The sequence below is a fragment of the Procambarus clarkii genome, chromosome 50 (genome assembly GCF_040958095.1).
Source record: "Procambarus clarkii isolate CNS0578487 chromosome 50, FALCON_Pclarkii_2.0, whole genome shotgun sequence".
NCBI classification, from domain to species: Eukaryota; Metazoa; Arthropoda; class Malacostraca; order Decapoda; family Cambaridae; genus Procambarus; species Procambarus clarkii.
In genome coordinates, this window is record NC_091199.1 from 11661050 (window position 1) to 11687898 (window position 26849).

Genomic DNA, 26849 nt, shown 5'->3' on the forward strand with positions numbered 1-26849 from the left:
CACAGGTCTCAGGTCTATCTGTCTTTTCTGCTTTATTAATCTTTTCTTTTCAGAAAAGCTGACCTCTATTCTTGAGGAATCATTGAGAGTTAGCTCAAGGAGCTAATGTAATGAAATGCCCATCTCTGATGGGCCATTCAGTAGCTCTCCATACTCTGCCCCTGTTCTTCCCTATAGCAATTGGTATGGGGAGGGGTATTGTATTCGGGAAGCTCATGAATGAAGTGACCAGCTGGTGGGGACCTTGGGTGACCAGGGCTGGCAATCTGCTGGCAATCAGGCACATTATGGTTGGAGTATTTACCCACAGTAATGATCATTTGCCTTTTTTCTTTGTGGTTACTAATTTCCTTTCAAGCAGTTGCTTTTGATGTGCTCTTAAAACTAATTATTTTCTTGGTTTTGGGTTGATTACTGATTCCCAAACATCCCTAGCCTCAGAGAGCCAGAACCTGGTTCTGGCTTTTAGTATGCTTGTGTGGGTCTCTTGAGGCCTGATGTAATTCTGATGGGTCTTGGCAGGCCTATTGCTATAGCTCAGGGTAAATAAATAGCCCAATAGAAAAGGGCATTTGATATCCTTCAAAGCTTGATTATTGTTATAGCTCAAAGATGACCATGAAATGTTATCATGATTTTTCAAGATCTTGATCACTTATTAATTTCCATTGTTGGTATACAGTAGCATATAGTAAATCCTGCTTAAACTCCCAATCATATAGCTGTTCATCCTGGATTTTTATTCATGCCGTGGATCTCTGGCTAGTTTGAGCACGCTTGCTTTCCATATTTTCTCAGAGAAGAAAAGGAGTCGATTTTAAATCTTGTTTGCATATAATTAAATAAATTGGAGCTTGATTAACAAACTTAATTGAAATGTACTTCAATTGTATTATTGAATAAATGCAGTAAATCATTGGCTCTTATGCATTAGTAAAAAAAATAATAGTTTTCTTACTAATGTAACTGCAATACAAGTACAGTATATTTATTTTATAAATATGTAAATTTTACAAGCTATTTATGAGATTTACATTTGAACCCTAAAGAAGCAAGAATTATCCATATACAATACGAGATTATCTGAACTCAAGATTTTTCAGTCACAAATTAGCATAGAACCAGCAACCAATGTAGTACTCAAAGGAAAACTAAAGAAACACAAAATAACCAGGATACTTTACTTAATGCTCATGAGGGTAAGAAGGACAACTGCAAGTAATATGGAATGTAACAAGTGAACTGGCCTCAGGAAAATAGAGGATATGGTAATTATCAAGTTTATGGGATTCTCAAAGTGTGGACTCGTATCACAACAGAGAAAGCCATGCTGAAAATCTCAGAAACTGGCTAATTACCCTTGGGAAGTTCAACCAGCATCCTTGTTGGCATCGTTGTGCTGAAACAATTGTAATGAGACAATTGGAGGGGATATTTAATATGAGAACTGAAAGTTTAATACCACTGCCTTCAATAAATTCAATATGCATGAGTAAAATTAAAAAAACATGTAATTTTGTGTTTTGACATTCAGAATTATTTGATTGCATTTGTGTATACTAGAATGTTACATTATATTGAAAATACTACAAAAATGTATTTAATATAAATCAAAATTATTAAGTTTTAACTAACCACTCGGTGAAACTTTTTGATAAAAATATCCTCCAGTTACCCCATTAACTCTCAAAAGAATCCATATTAAACTAAGTACGCTTGGCGCAGCTATTGTTTGATTTTTTTGACTTTGCAGTCCCGTTTGCATATTATTGCTTTCGTTTGTTCGTTGCAATTAAATAGAAAAAGAGAAAAGATCACATGAAAAATTATCACAGAATTATGCATATCATATTGTGCTTAAAAGTTATGCACCTTTCATGTTATCATATGTGTCGTATTTCAAGTGACAGAGTTTTGTGGAAGGGAAACTTCAGGCGCTGGGTAAATCAGCCTTAAAGTACCCTCACGTATGGCTCGAAGTCACTAATTACGTCACATATTCCTAAACAAACACGCAAAAGCACACAAATAGCCAGATACGTCACCAATAAAATGCTTTTAGAAGAAGTAACATTAATATCTTTTTTGGACATTTTTTAACACATTTTCCTTTCAAAACATTGCTATAAACACGGGCGCGCAACAAGCTCGTTAGTGTCCATGATGGCTGGCTAGTTAGGACCATAATGACCAGTTCATCAAGCACGGTCTCCAGGTACATTTAAGGGCAGGCAAGGTCACTACAAGGTTCAAGTTTTCAACATTTGGGTCACCACTAAATATTTTCTGGTTCACAAATTATTCAGGTAAGGGTCACATCACCACAAAAATGGAAATATCTGGTCTTTTTCCACGATAGAAAATGGGATAGGGCTCACTACCACGCTTCCACAAAGGTATACTCTTGGGGATACTTTTCTTTAAATTAATAACACATGGAACCAAAGAATATTCATTTGTATGTACGAAGGATAATATATACTTAGGGATTTATCATAAATGGAAGGGATACTGTAACTAATAATCATATTACATACTAGTCCCTAACATTACACATAACCTACTTAAACTGTGTAGTCGTATACCTAATGTATAAGATCAGTTGCACAGCATCGTATACTTCGTTACAGATACCTGAATTCATAAATGAAGTCGTTATGATTTCCGAAAATAAAACCTCTCCCTTTATGCAGGGAGAATATCTTTACAAATATCTCAGACTAAGAATCTGATTCTCATGAGATGAATGAGGATTCTTTGGTTCCCTTGTGCTCGAAATTGTCGCACTGATTTTCGACACTCGTCAGCATCCTGCTCTCACTTTGTCACATAACCCCCTTTATCACGGGAGTACATCACAATTAGCTAGTTCCACACATAATTATTTTGGCTGATGCCACAATCACCTCTTGAAGCAAACACTGAGTGTCGGGTATTTCGTTGTAGTCTGTTTCTGCTTTTGTAGCTCTTGATGGGGAACCACGATGGCGAATTGGCACTCTTGAGATCACAGGAGGAGGAAGAGGGTACAGGGATGAGGAAGAGCTTCAAATTGGTTTCTAAGACCTGGTCTTACAATCTCACTAGGGTATTACAGATTTCTATATGACAGTCAGAATCCTTAAAGTAGTGCATGATGGTTAGTTTATGGGTCATAAGCTGACCATGTTTGGCCCCCAGTGAATTACTGCTATAATCTAATGTATGGTTACTTTCTATACTGTAAGTATTATGATATCTAAGGCTGGACAAATCTGATCACTTCAATAATACATATTTCAGATTTCAAATAAATGTCGTAGTTATCAAGTGATTCGTTGTTACACTGTAAATCATAAGCTCAGAGTTACTATTAGCTAACATAGAAATATGTTTGTGTGTTTATGCAGTGATTCTCAATTCTGTTCTTCCATAGCCTGCATGACTTATTAAATTCATAAATGCAATTATGTTTGTCCATTTCTGGTGCTGCATAGAAATACTCACAGGTAATCACTATGAGATGATCTCCAATTGAGAAACACTGTCTGTGGATGATAGCAATTCATAAAATATTTTTCTTATGTCCATATAATCATTAACCCATACTAGACTTAAAACAGGCTCCCTGATACTGATGCATCCTACAGCATGAACACTGATCTTCATTTTAACTTTTTACTAAATGTTTGTACGGCATCAAGATAAAAGTGTATAAGGATTTCAATTCTACCTTCATAGGGTATTTATCACACACATAAAACGACACATAATCTAATTTAAAATTAACACTGCATATATGGCAGAATAATTAAAACTTATTGAGTTATTTTTTAAATGGTCACATCAGTTTCTGGTACACAGAAAAAGTACATTGTGCTTTTTTAGTGAATGAAACCAACAAATTTTTTCTTGAAGGTACAATTGCTCTGGATAACATACAAAATGGTCGGTTAAAGTAATTTTTTGTACAAAGTCTTTGGTATACAATTAATCAATTGTGATTTTTAGCAAAAATATGTAAAGAGAACTACAGTACACATGTATCAAATCTTAATGTGTATACAGTATATCTTTTAATCATAATTGTAAGCTTGACAAGCCCCTAAAAATACCCATTCTTTACTTATTAATACACATGATGTTACTGTATTTGCCTTACAGAATGTTTTTATCATGAAACATAATGTATGTCACTCAAAAGTTGCAAAGAATTTCTTAGATATGTAAGAGTCGTTGTTAAATAGGTATGACCATCATTCTGAAACATACGAAGATAGAAGTGTTCAACAGCAAGTTAAATTTCTCGTTAACACAGATATATAAAGGCAAGTTTGACCAACACCTGACATGCCGAGAACAGAGAAACCTTCAAATTATGTTTCAGAAACTAAACACTACAAAGTTCCCACATCCAACTCTTCATGGATTGGGCTCTCTGACTTTGGCCTCAGAAAGTCTTTTTCATCCTTGTATTGCTCTTCTCCCTCTTCCTCCTGTTCTCTCCTTCTCTCCTCATCTTCCTCATCCTCGATTTCTTCTGTTTCTTCTTCGCCCGTCATGGATGTTGGGCTCGCCGTCACCTCTGAGTATAAAAATGTTTAGAACCATTAGTGTTTGAACTTAAATTTGAAAAAAGCTTTTATTATGAATAAGCAACGGAAGTTGTCCGGTGTCCTTACGTAATCATCTGCTTAATGGGAGGTATATTGTTAAAATTAAGATGTTTCCCCTTCAGTAATATTCCTTCAAGATTTCCATATTCAACTCTTCATTTGACTTGTTGCTTTATTTAACTTTGTTGGTGTCTTTATCTAGTTCATATTAAATGGCATGTGAACTATTTGCATGTTTAAATTTAAATTCAGATATGTATAGTTTAACATTTTATGTTTATGATGATTCCATTTTTTTTATGTTGAGATATAGGTCTGATAGCAAGTATTGGAACAGTACTGGTTATTTGGGGCAGTAGAAAATTATTTATCAAGAATATGATACGGCAAACATACTCTGCCAATCATTCTACATCAGGTCCCCAATTACAGCCGGGTGTATACAGTGATCAATTTTTCTACTCTGCCCAGGGTTCAAAACTAGCGATTTGTTGGAAGGAAAGAGAGATGTTACAAGACAGGCTTATTTATTAAAAATGGACAATATATTAACATGTAGCAATAAAAAGAACCCACAGCAGTAAAAAAATTAGAAAAATAAATAAAACAAAAATATAAATAATACTGTTCGCTCTTATAAAAGCATAGAACAATAAACTTATTGTCTTCAGTTTATATATGTATATATATCTATGCAAGTGTGTGTGTGTGTGTGTGCATATGTATGTGTATGTATATATATGTATATAATGTACCTAGTAGTCAGAACACACTTTTTGGCCTACTATGCAAAGCCTGATTTGCCTAGTAAGCCAAGTTTTCCTGAATATATATTTTCCCAAAAAAAAATTTCTTATGAAATAATAAAGCTACCCATTTCATTATGTATTAGTTAAGTTTTTAATTTGAGTTAAAACCAACGTAAATATGTGACCGAACTTAACCAACCCTACCTAACCTAACCTATCTTCACCTAACCTAAACTAACATAACTAAGTCAATAATTTATGTTCTTAATATAATATAATAATAATATTTCAAATAAACCAATTGAAAACAATATTTTGAAAAGTAAAGAAAATCACTCGGCCTATTAGGCAACTCGGGCCTTGCATAGTAGACCGAGAAGTGCGTTCTGGCTACTAGGTACGACATATATATATATATACACGTGTGTGTGAATAGAAGAGTTGCCTCCACTGCAGTTTCCTTATTCTTATGTTCATGTTCCAGATCACAACAGAAGCTGAGCTGGAACTACATCAGAAGGTGCCCCCCTCCCCCAACAAGAACCAAACCTGCCCACAAGAACCAGACCTGGTGGCTGTGCCTCAGAGGGGAACTCAAGTGCCATACCATGTGCAGGAGAGCCTTCAGGGCCATGCTGGTGCTGTCACTACACTTTAAGCCACTTTCATATCACATTTATGTGATTTATTGCCCCTTTCCACTTAAGTTACAAATTTTTTTCAGGGGGGGGGGGGCCTTGTGGCTCCCAACTTTTAGACTGCATCATCACATGAAGTTCTATTCGGTATACAGGGGACAGCACCATACCTGCAACCTTCCATAAGAAGCACTGGGACCAGGTGACACTTTCACCTCGTCTGGAAAGGCATCCAGAAAGCAAACCTATATACACCACTGCTGGGTTCAAAGTGACTAAAGCCTTTTGACCCACTGAAAAAACTCCCCCGAACAGTCTAGGCAAATGATAAAATCTCTCAACCCATGCATGCGTTCGTTCATCTTGCTCATTGGGGTGGGGCTTATGCCGTCCACTGGCTATAGAACAATAAGTTTTGTTCAGTGATGCAGCTTGTCAACATGCCTGCTATAGGACAAACAGAACATCAGTTAGCCATGGCAGGTTCCAGTGCTTTTCAGCTGAATGTCCAGTCTTTCTTGGACTTTGTGTACACTTTGCAGTATTTTGGCTCTTGATGGTTGCGGCTTTTGCAGCACTTGAATGATCCTTAGCACTGCCCCTACACTAAAAGTTGTCTTCTTTGGTGTGTTTGGGAGCTTGCTGTCTTAAGAGGTCCTTCGTGCTTGGAGGCAGCCCATGCCTTGGGTGAGTCAGGGGTTTTATGGCTCCTCTGTCTTGGACCAGATTGAGAGTATTTCCTGGTGATAAACACTGGTGGCTCACATGCTTGGACATACATAGTGCTGAGGTTGGCTACACAGCTGTGTAACCAAGGCTGTGTTGCCTTATTTTTTAGGTCCGGCTTAGCATTCTCAGTGCCTGGGTTTCCTGTTTACCCTTATCCCATGGAACTTCCCCATGGGTTTGGTGTGGCTTATGGATATTTCCTTCAAACTTGTTCTCACCTAGTTAGTGCAAATTTGAGGGTTAGTTGCCATGGGGTGATGATCATTCATTCTGCCCCTGCCATGCTGCCTTTTGGCCCAAAGATGTAGGTTCCACAGCCCCAGTCCTGTGGGGTTTGTGCTTCCCACATGACCATGTTTCATGTTGAAACATGAAAGGTGATCATGTTTCTGTTGATTTTGGGCTGCTCTTCCCAGGGATGTGGGACTTTTGTTTTTTTTTTTTTACTGTCAGTGGCTTGCAGAGAAGGTATATCAATGATCACTCACACTTGGTTTTGGTTCATGTGATTTCTGGCCCTCTTGGAGCCCCGACTTGCTTTGCTCTGGTGTGGGTGCTTTGGTATTCTTAGGTGGCGTTGCTAAAGCTGTATGTGCCCCTACTCTGGGCAGTGGTGGCCACATTCCTATGCTGCCTGCCTTGCATGTTGACAGTGTTTAAGGAAAGTCTTTGGATTCAATTTGGCTCTTGACCTCTCTTTCATCCTCCACCTTTTTTGCCTCTCTTTCCTGTGGGTATTGTCTTCTGCCATAGGCTTTTGTTGGTCTATTTCCAACTTATGTTCATGTGGTTTTCATTCCTGGATCCAGTTGAGTAGGTCTTTGCCTGCTGTAAGTTGAAGTGGGCCCTCAGTAAAGCCAGATTCTGTGTTACATGTACCTCCTGTGGCTGGTTTGTCTTTTGCTAGTTGGCACTGTACATACTCCTGTTTCACAAAGGGCTCCTGGTCCCATGATTTGTGGGCTTTTCAGATAGTTTTGCAGGGCCTGCAGTGGGGTTGGTCAGTCCTCCTCCCCCTCTTCTGGGATTTTGGGCTTTTAGAGCAGGCTTCTTCCCCTCAGCTTCACCGGAGCATTTCGGAGTGGGTACTTCCAACATGGTTGTGACATTGGTGTCTCTTCGATGGGTATCCTGTTTCTTGCCAGGTTCCAAAATTGGACTCTGTGGATCTCCAGTTCATCCTTGATCTGTTTGGGGATGACCAAGCTCATCCCCTTGCCCCACATTCCAGATGGTCACTTTGGTCCAGATTTATATTATGTTGGAGGTCAGTGCCTAGTTGCTTTTGGGGACTAGTTGGATTTTTGTGGAGTGTCAAGGCTTTTGGGTTCTTCCCTTTGCTTGCATCCGACTCAGTGTTTTTTCCAGGTTGGCTCGAGTCATGACTCGTCTCCAGTTGTTGGGGGTTTGCGTTCTGGACTACCTAGATGATTGGTTGATAAAGGCCCCCAATCAGTCAACATATCTGCTAGCCAGGGATCTGGTTCTTTCTCAGCTTGCCAGGCTCTGGTTCTTGGTGAACTGCTAGAAGTCCCAGTTGGTTCTGTCCCAGGTTCGGACTTGGGTGGGACGCCTTTATTTTTTTTTTATATATAAATCAGTGCTACTTTCCCTTCCTCCAACATCTTTGCTTAGCCTGCAATTACACTGTCTGCTAGTGTTGAAACAGCCCTAGTTGGCAGTTGCTCATGTGTTTGTGCAAGTGCCTACATAGTTTTCTGTTGGGCAGTGTGTGGCTTCAAGGGCTGTTCTAGTTCTACCCCTCTTACTACTGCTGTGACTTTGGATTCGGTCCCTGATTGTGCATTGCTGGCTTTCTATTTAGACTTTTTTGGAGTTTGGTTCCTTGGCACATTCCAGTGTGCATGTTTTGACGAGTACTCAGATTCCTTTGTACTTCATGCCTAGGCTACATTCAGACTGTGCCCCAGTGATCCTGGTCTGCCGGTGGGCCCCTCTAGAGTTGGACACCATGGGTGGCTTGTCAACTAGCTTCTCCATGCGATTCCCATTTGGGGTCAAGCAGGTATCAAGCAGGTGTATCTGCGAACAGTATGTCCTGGTTTCATCCCATCTCTACAGAGTGGGCCATTGATGCTGCCACTTCCTTGTGGCATTCAGGTACCTGGCATGGATCTCTGCATTGGCTTGAAATTGGCACCTTTCACTTTATGCAGCTTTGTAGCAACCCAATTGTGAGGCCCTCACAGTGGGTGCCTTTTGGCTAGACTGGGATGTGATATTACAGCTGTTGCTCCAGGTCTTCGTCAAGTTAGAATCCTACCAGGAAAAGGTGATCCTTCTGGCTCTTGGGTGACCGGCTCAGCATTGGAGTTAAGCACTTCCTGAAAAGCAGGCTTGGCAATCGTGCTGCATGCTTGATGTCCAAACACAGATGTTTTTCTGCAGCTCCACGTCTGGTCTCTTGATCACCATTTGTACGGGCGAGCAGGTGGTTGAATTGATGGTGTCCCACCAGAGCTTATCTTCTCAGTGGTAGTATGCAGTTCCTTGGTGCTCTCTTTGACACTTCCTTTCACATGTGATTCTTTTGTTCCTTTTCTTGATCGGCATCTCATGCCAGATACTGTCACCTCGTTTTGTGGCGCTGGGGGTACCACTGCTTGCATTCAGTGCTGTTTCAGAAGCTTTCTCGCACATTGTTTCACCTCTAGCTTATCCATGCTCTGCTTGAGCCCACTTAGACATTGGACTGCATTCTCACTTTTTTTGTTTCTTTTCACTTTACTGTATCCTCTTCAGTCCAGGTTCTTTTTCAACAGCTTATTTGGTTGGTACTTGCCTCCATTGGTAGGTTTGAAGAGCTTTCTGCTTCCATCGGGAGGTGGGGGATTTGTTTTAGGCCCTGTTGGACATTTGCAGTGAGCTATTCCTTTTTTGACAGAGAATGAGTTGGCCAGCTTCCAGAAGGGTCTTTTGGTGTTGATGCTTAGGCTGGTGTATGCTATGCCAAGTGGCAGTGTTGAGTCACAACTTTCGTGCTTAAGGAAACAATTATCGACACCAAAGGACCCTTCTGAAAACTGGCCGACTCTTTCTCCGTCAGAAAAGGAACAGCCTGCTGAAAAACCCAACCAGGGCCAAGAACAAAATCCCCTCACCTCCTGATGGAAGCAGAAAGCTCTCCAAACCTACAAAAAGATGCAAGCACCTAATAAAAGAGCTGTAGAAAAATATCTGGACTGAAGAGGACACAGTAAACTGAGAAAAAAGAAAAAAGGTGAGAATGTGGTTCAATGACCAAGTGGGCTCAAGCTGAGAACAGGCTGAAGGTGAAACAATGTGCAAGAAAGCTTCCAAAGTGGCACTGAGGATGAGCCAGCACTGAATGAGAAGAGGTGACAGTATTTGCCATGAGACAGAGATCAAGGAAAGGAATGAAAGAATCACATGTGAAAGGAAGTGTCAAAGAGAGCACCAAAAAGCACCATACTGCAGCCAAGAAGGTAAACAGAGGTGGGACACAGTCAATTCAGCCACCTGCTTGCTATGCAGATGACGATAAAGAGACCAGACGTGGAGCTGAGTAAAACATCCAGATTCGGATACTGAGCATGCAGCACCTAAAACCAAGGCTGAGTCGGGGATCCAGGACCACCTTTCCCTGGTAGGACTCCAACCTGCCCAGGACCTGGAGTAACAGTTGAACCCATTGTGCTCAGTCCAGCCAAAAAGCACCCACTGTGAGGGCCTCATGATCAGGTAATGAAACCACATAAAGAGGAAGGCACTGATTTCAAGCCAATGCAGATATACATGCTGGGGCATCCAAATGTCACAAGAAGGAGGCTGCATCAACGGCCCACTCTGTGGAGCTGGGATGTAACCAGGACAGACCTCCTGTGGACACACCCCAAATGGGAATGATGTGGAGAACCAAACCCCAAGAAGGTAGCTACTGGTCATCCCTCAGTGACCAGCTCCAAAGGGCACTGGACCAAAGAGCCCCACCAGGGATCATTGGGACACAATTGTAATGGGAGCCGGTCAGCCTAGCGGACAGCACGCTGGACTTGTGATCCTGTGGTCCTGGGTTCGATCCCAGGCGCTAGCGAGAAACAATGGGTAGAGTTTCTTTCACCCTATGCCCCTGTTACCTAGCAGTAAATTAGGTACCTGGGTGTTAGTCAGCTGTCACGGGCTGCTTCCTGGGGGTGGAGGCCTGGTCGAGGATCGGGCCACGGGGACACTAAAAGCCCCGAAATCATCTCAAGATAACCTCAAGAATGGAGTACAGAGGCCAAAAAATCTGAATCCTCAAGGTATGCCAAATACTGGAATTTGCCAAGAAACTGAACACCAAAAACCTTGAATAGAATGCTGGTGATGCTGCAGCCAGCAAAGGCCAATCAGAGACTGTACTCAATGGACGCAGCAGTGGCAAGAGTAGGGACAGGACCTAACCATAACAGCTCTTAAAACCACACACTGCCCAGCAAAAAAAAAAAATTATGCAGGCACCCACAGATGAAGGAAGCCACAGGAGGAAGGAAAAGTAATGCTGATCTTGTCTCCCTCAGAGCTCAGTCTGAATCTGAGACGGAAGCAATCTGGACTTCTACCAGTTCACCAAGAACCCAAACCTGGCAAGCTGACAAAGAACCAGATCCCTGGCTAGCAAATAGGATTGACTGGGGAAGGTCAACACCAGCCAATCATCAAGGTGGTCCAGAATGTGAACCCCCCCCAAACAGATGGAGAGGAGTCATTAGGTGAAAACACTGGGAGCCAGATGCAAGCAAAGGGAAGTACCCAATAGCCTCGAGACTCACGTCTCCCTCCCCACCTCCCCAAAAGCAGCCAGGCGCCAGACATCAATAAGATGTGAACCTAGGCCAAAGTGGCCATCTGGAAAGTGTGGCAAGACCAGGCTTGGTCAATGCCAAGAGATCAAGGATGAACTGTTGCTCTTCCGAGTCAGGCACTCTGGATGTGGACCTAAAAGTACAGTACAGACTGGGGACTAAACCACACACTAGAAGATGAAGAGACGACGACGTTGCAGTCAGTCTTGTACCATTATCAAGTCAATTGTGATGGGAGCAAGAGAGGTAAGGGCATTAGGTAAGGCAAGAGAGAGGTAAGGAGGACATTCCTAAGAGCAAGGCAGAAGGTATGGATGGCATGGGTGTAAGAAGGGGTAATGATGGGTATAAGAATGGGAATATAAAAATAAGAGAAGAAAGAAAAAGGTTTGTTAGGTCACATTTGTTTTTGTTTTTAAAGGTTAAAAGCATTTGAATATGTACTGTGAAAGGGAAGAGTCAACAGCAACAAAGCCAGGACTAAGGTTCATGTTGGGTATGTTGTGTATCAGAGCAGATTTGATTCGATAAGATTTAATCCATGAAAGGTAGAGGCAGGAAAGATTTTAGAAGAATACCAGTCAATAGGATGATTAGAATCCCTAACATGACAGAAGCGAGTAGTGTTTGTCTGCAGACTTAGACTTTAGCAACACAAAAGAAGAGTTGTCATGTCTTGTATGGCCAGTTTCCTCAAAGTACTGAAGAGGACAAGATGAACAGGAAATAGAGTAGACACCAGCAGGATTAGAAGCAGGAGCAGTGTGAACCAGAGTACTACAAAGAATGTTAGTTTGTCGAAATGCGAGTGTTATGTCAAAAGGATGAAGGGTGTTAGTGAGATTTTGGAGTTCAGATATGAAGAGAAGGCAGAGCACAGTGGTATTGGTGGTGTAAACAGGTTTGGGATGAAATTTGTTTTGTTTAGCTTGAGAATAGGCACAGTTGATATAATGTAAGGGGTACCCAAGGCGAGAGAAAGATTTGTAAATAAAGGACATTTCAGAATCGAGAATCTGAGGGTCACTGATGCCTAGAGTGCAGAGAAAGAGACACATGAGAACACTTTTCTTAACAGGAGGAGGATGGTAAGAAAAGAAGTTAATGTACATACCACTATGCATGGGTTTGCGGTAGACAGATATACTGGACAGAGCTGGGAACATGAACGTGAAGGAATGGAGAGAGATAATTCAATTCCCATTCAACTTTGAAATGGATAGGAGCCAGATTGTTAAGAGAGGAGAGGAAAGGCTGGAAAAGACTAAGGTCATGAGGCCGTAAGGCAAAAATGTCATTGCCAGAGAAAGGAATGAGTATCAATAGTGGGAAGAAGAAGAGCAGTTTCGAAATATTCCATATAGAGAATGGCAAGAACAGGGGAGAGAGAACCCATAGCGACATCAAAAGTTTGAGTTAGTCAACACACTGTCTGATGAGTTCAAGGAAAATGTCAGTGGGAAACGGAAGATGAAGGCCCTCAGTTGCCTTATAACTAAGGAAAGAGAGAACGTCATCAAGAACATTAGTAAATAGTCGATATCAAGAAATCTAGACTAAGGATCTTGCAGGAGGGCTGCAGGTGTAGTTTTTCTATGAAGTCCTGAGAGTGACGAAGGTGTGCAGGAAAAAAAGTGCCAAGATAAGGAATCAGAGGTTTAGCAAGCCAGGAGGCAAGAGGATAGCCGACAGAGCCCCTTGAAGAAATGATAGGATGAAGAGTAACACCAGGTTTATGAGTCTTGAATAGACCATAGAAATAAGGAAGAGATGACATGGAAACATATCATCCGTGTCATCTCTTCCTAATTTCTATGGTCTACCTAAGACTCATAAACCTGGTGTTCCTCTTCATCCTATCATTTCTTCAAGGGGCTCTGTCGACTATCCTCTTGCCTCCTGGCTTGCTAAACCTCTGATTCCTTATCTTGGCACTTTTTCTCCTGTACACCTTCGTCACTCTCAGGACTTCATAGAAAAACTGCGTCTGCAGCCCTGCTGCAAGATGCTTAGCTTTGATTTCTTGATGTCGACTGTTTACTAATTTTCCCCTTGATGACGTTCTCTCTTTCCTTAGTCATAAGGCAAATGATGGCCTTCTTCATCTTCCGCTTCCCACTTCCTTGAATTCATGTCTCTGTGCTGACTAACTCCTTCTCTCAAACTTTTGACGTCGCTATGGGTTCCCCTCTCTCCCCTGTTCTTGCCAATCTCTATATGGAATATTTTGAAACTGTTGTTCTTCCCACTATTGATACTAGTCCCTCTCTCTGGTGATGACATTTTTGCCTAAGGACCTTAGTCTTTTCCAGCCTTTCCTCTCCTCTCTTATCTGGCTGCTCCTATCCATTTCCAAGTTGAATGGGAATCCAATTATCTCCTTCCTTTCCATGACATTCATGTTCACAGCTCTGTGAACATGAATGGTCATCTTGTCTACCGCAAACCCATGCATAGTGGCATGTACATTCACTAATTTTCTTGCCATCCTCCTGTTAAGAAAAGTGTTCTCATGTGTGTCTTTCTCTGCACTCTAGGCATCAGTGACACTCAATTTCTTGATTCTGAAATTTCCTTTATTTACAAGTCTCTCTCGCCTTGTGTACCCCTTACATTTTATCAACTGTGCCTATTCTCAAGATAAAGAAATTTCTTTCATCCCAAATCTGTTTCCACCACCAATACCACTGTGCTCTGCCTTCTCTTCATATCTGAACTCCAAAATCTCACTTACACCTTTCGTCCTTTTGACATAACACTCACATTTCAACAAACTAACATTCTTTGTGGTAATGTGGTTCACACTGCTCCTGCTGCTGCTGGTGTCTGCTCTATTTCCTGTTCATCTTGTCCACTCCAATACTTTGGGGAAATTGGCCATACAAGACATGACAACACTTTTGTGTTCCTTAAGTCTAAGTCTGCAGACACAAACAATGCTCTCTTCTGTCATGTTAGGGATTCTAATCATCCTATTGACTGGTTTCTTCTAAAATAATCTTTCCTGCTACTTTTCACGGACACCATTTTATCGAATCGGCTCTGATACACAACCTACCCAACATGAACCCTAGTCCTAGCTTTGATGCTGTTGACTCTTCCCTTTCACAGTACATACTCACATGCTCTAATCTTTTTAACAAATGTGACCTAAAATAAACCTTTTTCTTCCTCCTCTTATCTTACATTCCTATTCTTTTATACCCATCATTAGCCCTTCTTACACCCATGCCATCCGTACCTTGCCTTGCTCTTGGGAATTTCCTCCTCCTTGCCTCTCTTTTGCTTCACTTAATGCCCGTGCCTCCCTCGCTCCCATCACAATTGACTTGATAATGGGTACAGGATGGACCATGTCTTCTTTAGTCCTGTTATTGTGACTCGGTGTTACATAGCTGTTGTAAAGGCTGACCTCAGCACTCGAGGAAAATGACCTCTCTCTCTCTCCTCCCCCTCCTCCCCCCGTCTCTCTCTCTCCCCCCCCCCTCCCCCCAGTCTTGGCCCAGATCGAGAGCAAGCATTGGTTGATGGAACACACACTGGTGGCTCGCATGCTTGTACAGTCGAGGAAATGTATTCCTTTATCCCTTGGTTTTGTGGAATGTGCAAAATGGCAATGCCATGTTTGTTGTTATGGTAGTAATAGATTACATTATGAATAAAGGCACTTTGTAAAGACATGTTTCATTGGTCCAAACCCCTCACACCAGTTTATATAATTCAAACTACTGTAACACTGTAAAAGTGTTTGAGTTAGTTTATTTAAAATATATATAGAGTACATGAGTCACAGACAAGGATCTGAGAGGCGCCAGTTGTCTGCCTGAGATCTCACACCTCAAAGCGTTAATGACCTCAAGTGACCTGAGGTCAGATCATGACAATTTCACCTTGCTTCCGCTAAGCTTATAATTGTAGTCTGGTAGCCTTCAAACATGCCGACGTTTAAGGAGTGGCTTGGTAGTGCCGGAGGCTATCTACTTGTGGGCGGAGTTAGCTACTAGGTTCCCCAATATAAACTCGGAGAGCTATCCAGCAAAAGCATTAACAGACAGAACAGACAGAACGGCAGTCAGGAGAGCAGAGCAGGTGGAGGCTGTCGGCCGGCAGGGCGGGAGTCTCCGTCAACTACAAACCCCCCCCCCCCTCTCTATTCAACTTAGACTCAGTCCTCGGTGAGTGAACATTAAGGTGACTTGGTCGTGTTTTACATATGTTGTGTGATGATCAGGGGCAGTCAAGTTGTAGGGTTCTCGAATTCTTGGATGATGACTCACTTTGCATATTAACTGGAACATTTTAATTGAATTGCTAAATTATGATACTTCATGGGAAATATAATGTTGAATTTATTATTTAAATGGTCTTTCACTGTGTTCCTTAGAATTTTGAGTTGAGGTGAGAAAGCCTCTGTGGTTTCATGGTTTAGAATGAGTACATGATAAAGATGGGACCATACTAATAATGATCTCATGATAACATCTTTGGTGAATATTGTGATACAGACAAGTTCCATTCCTTGTCTTGTATGTAATGATCATGAATGGATGGTGGCAGCATTTCGTTTTCTACTATCTACTTTTCTACGTCTACTATCGACTCTTCTACTTCTACCTATCTACACCTCTCCCTCCACCCCTCTCTAAACTCTCACTTTCAACTAATGACCCTCCTCGCTCCTCCCACCTCTCTCCCTCTCACCCCAAGCCCTCACTAATTACTTCACTATTCATTTCTTTCCTTTCGTTTTCTCTTATACGTTTGTGGCAAAATGATTCTGTATTCTAGAGTTCTCTCTAGAGTTTCGGGTAACTGATCAAGTGACGGCGCCTTGTAGTCTTAGCACCTAGGTAGTCAAATACCTAGGTTACAAGGTGTTGAACGAGAGAGGTTGCCTTAGGAACTCTGGAGGTGCTCTAGAATAGTTAGCTAACTGGGGACGGGATAACGGACTAGAGAGAGCTGTTTCCCCCGGCCTCGTTAGTTAACTGGGGGGTGGAATAATGGACAAGATAGAGCTATTTCCCCCACCCCCCGTTACAATGATGGCAGCGGTGTTGAACAATGTTGTAGGTAGTTGGTGTTCTTTTAACATTGTTCAGTCCCACGTGTCTTTTTGCCGCTCAGGCGCTATCAGGGAGATCTTGACAGGTGTTTATTATTCGCGATTTAGCGAGTTTCTTTTTCAGGTTAGGAGATTGTGATTCTCTAGTGTTGTGGTTTAGTGATTTTGTGAGTTTTGTGGTGTTCAGGGAATGTTCACCAGAACTTGCGTGTGTAGTGATTAATGTTAGTGATAAGATTTGGTGATTTGGGAACTTAGCGGTGTTGGTAGTGGGGCTCACCTGAGTGTGACAGGTGACCTCGCATGTCCCACGGGGACACCCAGCCACCGCTGGTCTCCAGGTCAGTGGGGAGTGGCAGGTGTAGTTCTTAAGTAGTTTTTAAGTGGTGGTTCTGCTCAGATTATTGCGATCGACTGTTTTACTCCATTTGAACGCAATAACCCGAGGTGTACTGGTATTGTACAGCATGCTAGGGGGAGGCTTAGTATGTCAGTAGACTTCACGTTGGGGACGCTCGACGTTAGATAGTCTGGTCACAGGGGTGGCAACAGTTTTGAGTTGTTTACCGGCGGAGAAGCTAGGGAAACACTCTGGGTCACGTAGGTGGCTGTAGGTTAAGGGTGGGAGTAACGGTTAATTATGCACTTAAGATTAGGAACGGTACAGTTAAGTTTAGGCTAGTGTTTTGTCTATTAGTTTTGATTTTTTTTTGTGACAAGTTAATAGTGATGACCTTATTCTCTCTTCTCTAACTTTCCTCTGTTACTGTTTTATGTTCCACCAAGTCGATATCATTCAGAGTTAATTGGATTATTAAAAAAAAAAAAAAAAAATTGAAGTGTAGTTGTTGCCAGGAGGAGAGCGTTATGATATGACTGTGTAACCCTATACAAACTACAGGGTCACACAAATATCTTGGGAGCACGATATTGTCGCCTTTCTGTTCATCCACAGGTGGGAGCCAGAAGAGAGGAGAGACGCACATACAAAAGAGGGAGACGGCTGCTATGTACCACACTCAGGGGCGTTTATCACCACCACCACGACCAGCCCACTACCTGGAGGTCATGGCTCCACCACCACCACCACCCCAGGGGACCCCAAGATGCAGCCCTCTCGGTCGGTCAACATTGGTCTACCCAGTGGACTCCAGGACGGACGGACCCCAGTGGACCCCAAGACTTACGGACCCCAGTGGACCCCAAGACTTACGGACCCCAGTGGACCCCAAGACTTACGGACCCCAGTGGACCCCAAGACTTACGGACCCCAGTGGACCCCAAGACGGACGGACCCCCAGTGGACCCCAGGTCGTTCTGCAGACGACCCCAGACGACCCAGTAAAGATGGAAGAGGAGCAACAACGACTCCAGTCTGTCCCACCAACATCGGTCTACCCAGGATGGACCCCAGGACGGACAGACCCCCAATGGACCCCAGGTCGCTTATCAAAGACCCATGGGAGAAAGAAGAGAGAAGAAAGAAGAGAGAAGAAAGAAGAGAGAAGAAGGAAGAGAGAAGAAAGAAGAAAATAAGACAAGCTGAGTGAGACACGATGCCTAGTGTTCCTTGCTGGTGTCAGCATCATTGCATGGAGCGTAATTGCAAGACAGGATCGTTTGCCTTAACTGGCCGCCCCTCCTACAAGCATGTTGCTCTGTTGAGTGATTCTTCCTGTGTCATGCGGACTTGATGTGGCTGTCAGAAGTAGCTCTCTGAAGGAGGCGTTCTGGAGCAACAGGGAGGAAGAAGAGTAGGATGGGATTTCTACTGTTGGCAACTATATGAAGGTCTCGAAACTTGTAGTCCCTATAGCTGTGAAGAACCCCAATATACGTCTCTCATGGTGACTGACGTAGGGCCAATTACAGATCAGCTGGGACAACCGAATTCCACGGTCCTGTGCTCAGTTCAAGTAGTAACGGCTTTCGGGTTGACCAAGTGTTGTTGTGCGTTAACGACGGAGAAGCGACGGAGGCAGTTGTGTTGAAGAAATGTGGTACAGGATTATCTACAAGACCAAGCAGTGACGTCGCCCAGCCAGAGACAATGGACGTCTGTCTATATATTTCATTTTTTAGAGTAGGATGATGTATATTTGTTTAGCTAGGATGTATTCTTTTCGTTAATAAAGTTGTCGCACACGGCTAGCTTGCTTTAGCAGTGTTGCAAAAACTTTATTTTCGGGGAGAAGGGGAGATGTAACACTGTAAAAGTGTTTGAGTTAGTTTATTTAAAATATATATAGAGTACATGAGTCACAGACAAGGATCTGAGAGGCGCCAGTTGTCTGCCTGAGATCTCACACCTCAAAGCGTTAATGACCTCAAGTGACCTGAGGTCAGATCATGACAATTTCACCTTGCTTCCGCTAAGCTTATAATTGTAGTCTGGTAGCCTTCAAACATGCCGACGTTTAAGGAGTGGCTTGGTAGTGCCGGAGGCTATCTACTTGTGGGCGGAGTTAGCTACTAGGTTCCCCAATATAAACTCGGAGAGCTATCCAGCAAAAGCATTAACAGACAGAACAGACAGAACGGCAGTCAGGAGAGCAGAGCAGGTGGAGGCTGTCGGCCGGCAGGGCGGGAGTCTCCGTCAACTACAAACCCCCCCCCCCTCTCTATTCAACTTAGACTCAGTCCTCGGTGAGTGAACATTAAGGTGACTTGGTCGTGTTTTACATATGTTGTGTGATGATCAGGGGCAGTCAAGTTGTAGGGTTCTCGAATTCTTGGATGATGACTCACTTTGCATATTAACTGGAACATTTTAATTGAATTGCTAAATTATGATACTTCATGGGAAATATAATGTTGAATTTATTATTTAAATGGTCTTTCACTGTGTTCCTTAGAATTTTGAGTTGAGGTGAGAAAGCCTCTGTGGTTTCATGGTTTAGAATGAGTACATGATAAAGATGGGACCATACTAATAATGATCTCATGATAACATCTTTGGTGAATATTGTGATACAGACAAGTTCCATTCCTTGTCTTGTATGTAATGATCATGAATGGATGGTGGCAGCATTTCGTTTTCTACTATCTACTTTTCTACGTCTACTATCGACTCTTCTACTTCTACCTATCTACACCTCTCCCTCCACCCCTCTCTAAACTCTCACTTTCAACTAATGACCCTCCTCGCTCCTCCCACCTCTCTCCCTCTCACCCCAAGCCCTCACTAATTACTTCACTATTCATTTCTTTCCTTTCGTTTTCTCTTATACGTTTGTGGCAAAATGATTCTGTATTCTAGAGTTCTCTCTAGAGTTTCGGGTAACTGATCAAGTGACGGCGCCTTGTAGTCTTAGCACCTAGGTAGTCAAATACCTAGGTTACAAGGTGTTGAACGAGAGAGGTTGCCTTAGGAACTCTGGAGGTGCTCTAGAATAGTTAGCTAACTGGGGACGGGATAACGGACTAGAGAGAGCTGTTTCCCCCGGCCTCGTTAGTTAACTGGGGGGTGGAATAATGGACAAGATAGAGTTATTTCCCCCACCCCCGTTACACTACTATTGAAAGAAAAATTTTGTAGAGCAGTGAATAAAATTTAATGTATGTTGATCAGTGAAGAAGTTAGATAGCTCTACTATTGTGCTTTTTATTGCCCTTTCATTTAAACGATATAACGTATTGGCATTTCACCATTGAGGCAGAGATGAAGTGGCATCACACAAAACGTTACCTCTATTGTCTTTGGCCGTCAACAACACACAATATTTTTTAAAGTTAAATGTGGTTTGCAAACATTCTAGCCCATTGTTGATGTGACAATGTGCACTGAATTTTATAATTAGCTCATAAAGACTAACTTGTTTAGCTAAATGAATTTTGGGTTTAGTCCCGAGTTCATGATGTCTCTAACCCTTTCACCACTGCCCACAGGATGGGTATCGGGTGCATAAATGAATTAAACTAAACTACTTTATATACTTTATACTAATAACACATCAATATCAGAAAGACAGGAGAATCAGAATGTATAATTTATTATCATTTAATATTACAGCTGGAAGACACTGGTGAAATGATCATAACTGAAATAAATAGGGATTATGTAATGTGTTTTTGATTCATGAGAACAACTTATTAAATTAAATAATCAAATGCATTACATAATAGTATGCATAGTTGACCAAATAATTATGTGAAACAGTGTGTGACACTGACACACAGACTTACTTGCATTATCAATATGGCAGATATATCCAATCATGTTATGTAATTTGCTGTCATTTGATGGATATCTTATACTCAACATGGACTACATGATTTATTCAACAAACTAGTGCTTCTTAAAACAAGCCAGTTAACTACAATGGTTGTTTAACCATCAAACTATAGCAGAAAGTGTCATCGATTGAGTGAAAGAATGTGATGACCTTCACTCTTCCCAGACCAATCTATGTCAACCCCAGTGTGCAGATTCTTTAGCAAAGATGAATGCCAGGGACGAAAGACTTTGTCAACGAGGGGCAATAGATGCTATGAGAGAAAGAGGCATGTCAATCGCCGTCATCGCTAGAGAAATTAAAATTACAAAGTCAACTGTTAGACTGTGGTCCAGGCGTGGGAAGAAATTTGGGAACTTTAAAAGACAAATGTCGGTTTGGAGGACCAAGAAAAACCTCTCCCAGAGAAGACCAGCAAATTCTTGAATGTAGCTGTCTCCCTTTATGAATACAGTTGCCATCAGGGATGAACTGCAATTAGTTATATCTGTATGCACAGTGCAAAAACCGAGGAATGTTTATCTGGATGCACAGTGTGAAACCGAGGAATGTTAGGGGCAAATAGTAATAATTATTGACCATTAAATGTGAGTGTAAATACTGTACAACAATATCAGGCACAGTCCAGTAATATTTTTTATCATACAGTATGATAAAACCGCATCTGATATATTCCCGCCAAACACACACCGAAACTACGACGTTGGTACAACGTTCGAACAAGTTTTAACACCTCCTAACCAGTTATAACAACCAATATAGCAAGTTGTAACAACGTTCTAATACGTCATAAACACGTTAAGCCAAGATGTAACAACTCTATTACATGTTGTAACAAGCGGAAAATAGAGACAGTTTCGGTTTGTGTTTCCAGGGTTGTACCTTGATATTTGTAGGGTGGAACCAACATAACATCCAGTGCTGGATGTCAAATTCATGAAGTTGGTTTTGCACTGTTCCAATACCTCTAATTGCAGTTCATCCTTGATGGCAACTGCATTCATAAAGGGAAACTTGACAGTTGCATTCAAGAATTTGCTAGTCTTCCCTGGGAAAGATTTTTCCTTGGGTTACCAACCCAACGTTTGTCGCTCAAGTTCACAGATTCTTCCAACTGCCTAAACCACAGTCTATCAGTTGGCTTTGTAATTCCAGGTTCTCTAGTGATGGCAGCGATTGACATGTATCTTGCTCATAACACCTACTGGCCATTGTTGACATAGCCTTTCTTCTCGAGTTCATCCTTGATAAAGAAAATCACTTTGGAGTGAACTTGTGAATTGGTCCAGGAAGAGTGAAGGGCCCCATTCTTTCCACCAAACAACAACACTTTTTGCTATAGTTTGATGGTTAAACAACCATTGTAGAAAAATGGTATGTTATAAGAAACACTGGTATTGCTGAATAACATATACCATCACAAAGTCCATGTCTAGTGTAACATATTCATCAAATGACAAAAGAATTACACTCGTAATATAATTGGGCATTTCACGTGTCCTACCTTACCTTTCCTTGCATAAGGTAAGGTAAATGTCTGCCATATTTGTAACATACATCTGTCTATGTGTCCTGTGTAACTCACACACTGTCTCACAATTTGGTCAACTATGGATATTATTACATAATGTATTTAATTACCTAATTCAATAATAATTGTTCTCAGGAGTCAAATACACATTACATAGTTCCTATTCATTTAACTTTGTCTTCCAGATGTCAGTAATATTAATGATAATGAATTACAGTATAATACTTTCTGATTATCCTGTCTATTTCTGATATTGATGTGTAATTAGTTCTTGATACTATCATTTGTACAAAGTATATCAACTATATTCACAAATGTAATGCTTGCAAACCACTTTTAACTTGAACAAACATTGTGTGTGTTGTTGACTGATGGCCAACGACAATCAAGGTAGCGTTTTGTGTGAGGTCATGTCATCTCTGCCTCAACAGCCAAATGCCAATACTGTACTGTACGTAAAATTATAATCTGTTATATCATTTACATAAAAGATCAATAACTCTTAAAGCACAAAAGTAGAGCTTTCTCCTTTTTTCACTAATCAACATATATTAATTTTTATTCACTGCTCTACACTATTTTCCTTTCAATAGTAGTGTGAATTATATAAACCGGTGTGTGGCATTTTGACCAATGAGACATATCTTTACAAAGTGCCTATTCATTCATAATCTAATCAATTACTACCATAACAACAAACACTGCATTGCCATTTTCCACATTCCACAAAACCGAGGGGCAAATGAATACATTTCCTCGACTGTACAAGCATGCGAGCCACCAGTGTGTTCCACCGACCAGTGCTTGCTCTCGATCTGGGCCAAGACAGGGGGGCCATAAAACCTCTGACTCACCCAAGTTGAGGGCTGCCTCCAAGCAGGATAGACCTTTCAGTGCTAGGGATACTCAGGGAAGGCAGCCCTAACACATCCACATGCTATAAAAGCTAAGTACTTAGCTGAAAAACACTGGGACCTTCCACGGCTGTCTAACTATCAGGAAGTCCTACAACGGGTTAACATGCTACATCACTGAACAGACATTCAATAAGGACTTGGTGTGAGCCCTTATCGAAACAAGTGGGAGGGATGAACACGTGCACGTTTGTTTTGAATGATTCTATCGTTTGTTTACATTGTCGGGGAAATTCATTTGGTAGGTTTGATTCGATCAAATCCTTATCCTGATCCCTTCCAAGTGCTATGTACTGTAGTTATAATGGCTTTGCACTTTTTCTTGATAGTTCCCTTCATGGAACCCAGCAATGATCTGTATTGGTTCGCCAACTTTTTGAGTGCCTTCTCCAGTGAGGTGCCAGAGTGTTATCTGTTCCCTGTGCCTCTCTGCAGGGGGCTAGGTTTTGGCACTGGTCCCTGATAGGCCGAATAGAACTCCAGGACTGTTGTGATCTAGAAGTTGTGAGCCATCTCAGCTTCAGGGAGCCACTGGGACTCAATCATATTTATTTTGTTATTCATTGCATTTTATATCATTCTTAGGCCCTTTGAGATGCCATTTTTCACCTTATCCTAGCTGAAATAAAAATATATATTTCTTTAATAATACTGTGATCATTTAATAATTACATTAAGCAACATGCAGGAATTATCAAAAGAAGTTCCCAAACCCAAAAGATTATGTAGCACCAACAATACAATAGCAAAACTTTGACAACTTTCATGGTCACAATCTATGAGCAATTAATAAATTATAACAAAATATTTGAAAAAATTATTCACAAACAGCTCTACTCCTACCTCATAACATTCAACATACTAAGTCCCAGTCAGTTTGGCTTCTGCTCCCAAAAAGTGTACCAACGTTGCAATTATTAATCTGCTTGACATAATCTACTCGGCCCCTGACAAAAATGAGTTTCTGATTGGACTCTTCATTGACCTGAGAATGGCCTTTGATACTGTTAACTATAACTACTTCTTACTTAACTCCACCATTATGGAATCTGAGGCCTTGCCCTAAACTATATCCGATCCTATCTTAGTGACAGACACCAATATGTAGCCATCAATGACATAACCTCTCCTACTCTACCATTAACCGTAGGAGTGCCACAGTGGAGTATCCTAGAACCTCTCCTATTTCTTATATACATCAATGATCTGCCTAATGTCTCAAACATTCTTAAACCTCTATTATTTGCTGATGATACTACCCTCATCTGCTCAAGACCCCAACCCACACACATTAAATAATGTTGTAAATAATAAATTAAAGAGAGTCCACTTATGGATGTCAACCAACAAACTCACACTAAATATAGAAAAGACCTACTACATCTTATTTGGAAGCAAATCAACAAATGCAATTCAGCTTCAAATAGAAAATGTTAACATCACCCATGAAAATGAAAGTTCCTTGGTCTATACTCAGACAAGAGACTCAACTTCAGCACCCACATACAACACATAACCAAGAAAGTCTCTAAAATGGTTGGTATACTCTCTAAAATCAGATACAGTATTATGTACCTAACTCTACTTTGCTCTCCTCTCACTATACTATGCACTAATCTATCCCTATCTTACATATGGTATCTGTGCATGGGGTTCAACCACTGCAAACTTCCTCAAGTCCATCACCACTCAGCAAAAATCTGCTATCAGAACAACAAACTCTGCTTGTAGACAACACTCAGCCCCCCCCCCCCTGTTTAAATCCCTAAACATGCTAAATATAAACTAACTCCACACATTCTCTTGTGCCATTTACATTTACAAAACCCTGTTCTTAAATGCAAACCCTGCTCTGAAACTCTCCCTGGACAGATGTAATAGAACCCATAATCACCACACCAGAAATAAATATATCTTTGATATCCCCAAAGTCAAACTTAATCTGTGTAAACACTATATGCAAATAAAGGGACCTAGTCTATGGAACTCACTCCCTAACGAATTGAAAAGCTGTTTAACTTTTGCCTTATTCAAAAACAAAAACAAAAAGTACCTAATTTCATCTTCATAGTTTCCTACCTTGTGCTTTAAACTTGCACTGTATCTAGTGCTACCCAAGCCCCCCAATATATGTACCTAAGCCATACAACTTTACCATTGTAATCATTACCATCATCAGACTGCCTGGAGGCAGTCTGTTCAAAGAGGTCTCTCCAAGTTCGAGGAGTCACTTGCCAAGGAATCAGGAGGCAAAGAGACAGAGAAGGAAAGCCGGTAGCCGGGAAGACAGACCAGAATCGGACTTCGTTTGTGCTCGGTGTGGGATGGACTGCCACTCTCGGATTGGCCTCATCAGTCACACCAGATACTGCACCAGGATTGACAACTAGGGCGCAACTCTATAGTCTCCCGAGACTGAAGGATGCCTACTACATTACCATCATCTTATATCATGGTTGTTATATTGAACACATATTCTATTGCATTATACCTTGAACTAAATCCTCAAATTATGCTACCATGTACCTGTTTATAACCCTTAAATTTTACTTTAATGTGCCTACTACGTCAAATTTTCTTACAATGTACCTGTTAACATTTTATAAATTTTGCTAGAAATTACCCACTTAAAATTATATGTTAGATTAAGGATCTGCCCAAAACACTATGCGTACTAGTGGCTTTCCAAGAATGTCAAATCATCAATGCTATGTACTCTCATAAACCCAATATACCTTCTTGTATATACAGTACAGTATATATACTGTATAAATAATAAATAGCTTATGAAAAAGTATCATATAAATATCCCAGTATTCAGTCTTTAGTATTAATGACTTACATATCCACTCATATTTGCTGATGGCAGAATAATTTTTCAGACTGACAAATGCTATTTAATGCATCAAAGTGTAAGAATCTTTAACAACAAGCATCTGGGATATGACACTACCAATAATTGGTAGAAACACTCTTTCCATGTTACTGCGGACCTTGGCTCCACCCCTGAAGTATGTACAGTACATAATTTCTATTGTCAAGGAGGGATGGAGGGAGGGAATTATCATGGGAAAGCACCAAGTCATGAAGACTATACAGCACTTGGAAAGGATCAGGATAAGGATTTGGGATGGGATGAGGGGAAGGAAAGGTGACCAACCACTTGGACAGTTGGGGATTGAACGCCGACCTGCATGAAGCAAGACTGTTGTTCTACTGTCTACCCAAAGTGGTTGGGTCTATTGCCAAGGAAACAAAGTAATTATCAAAAGAAATTATCAAAAAGTCCTAAATTTCACTCAGGATGCCAACACAAGAGCAGAAAATATGCAAAAGAGCGAATATCAAAGGCATCAGATTCACCAAGGATTTTACCGAGGTACAAGTGACATTAAGAAAACAAGACCATTATGGAAATGGCCACAACCCAACATACCTGGGAAATATTTAGTAAAAAGATAGGAAAAAAATGGCTAAAAATCTCAATGCCTTACCACCAACTCAAGTCAAACAGACAACACAGTGGCACCCTTACCATAGCCACAGATACTAACATCAAGAACTCAG

The 26849-nt window shown here is 41.2% G+C and overlaps 1 protein-coding gene across 1 annotated transcript in view; it reads right to left on the reverse strand.

Annotated features, from left to right (window-relative positions):
• Window positions 1-1167: 1167 nt before the first annotated feature.
• Window positions 1168-26849, reverse strand: part of LOC123772769 (homeobox protein PKNOX2) — a 43224-nt gene continuing 17542 nt past the window's right edge. Inside the window, exon 5 of the mRNA XM_069303660.1 lies at window positions 1168-4564. Within this exon, the coding sequence (XP_069159761.1) occupies window positions 4377-4564 (188 nt within the window). The 3' untranslated portion in view covers window positions 1168-4376. The remainder of the gene's footprint in view (window positions 4565-26849) is intronic.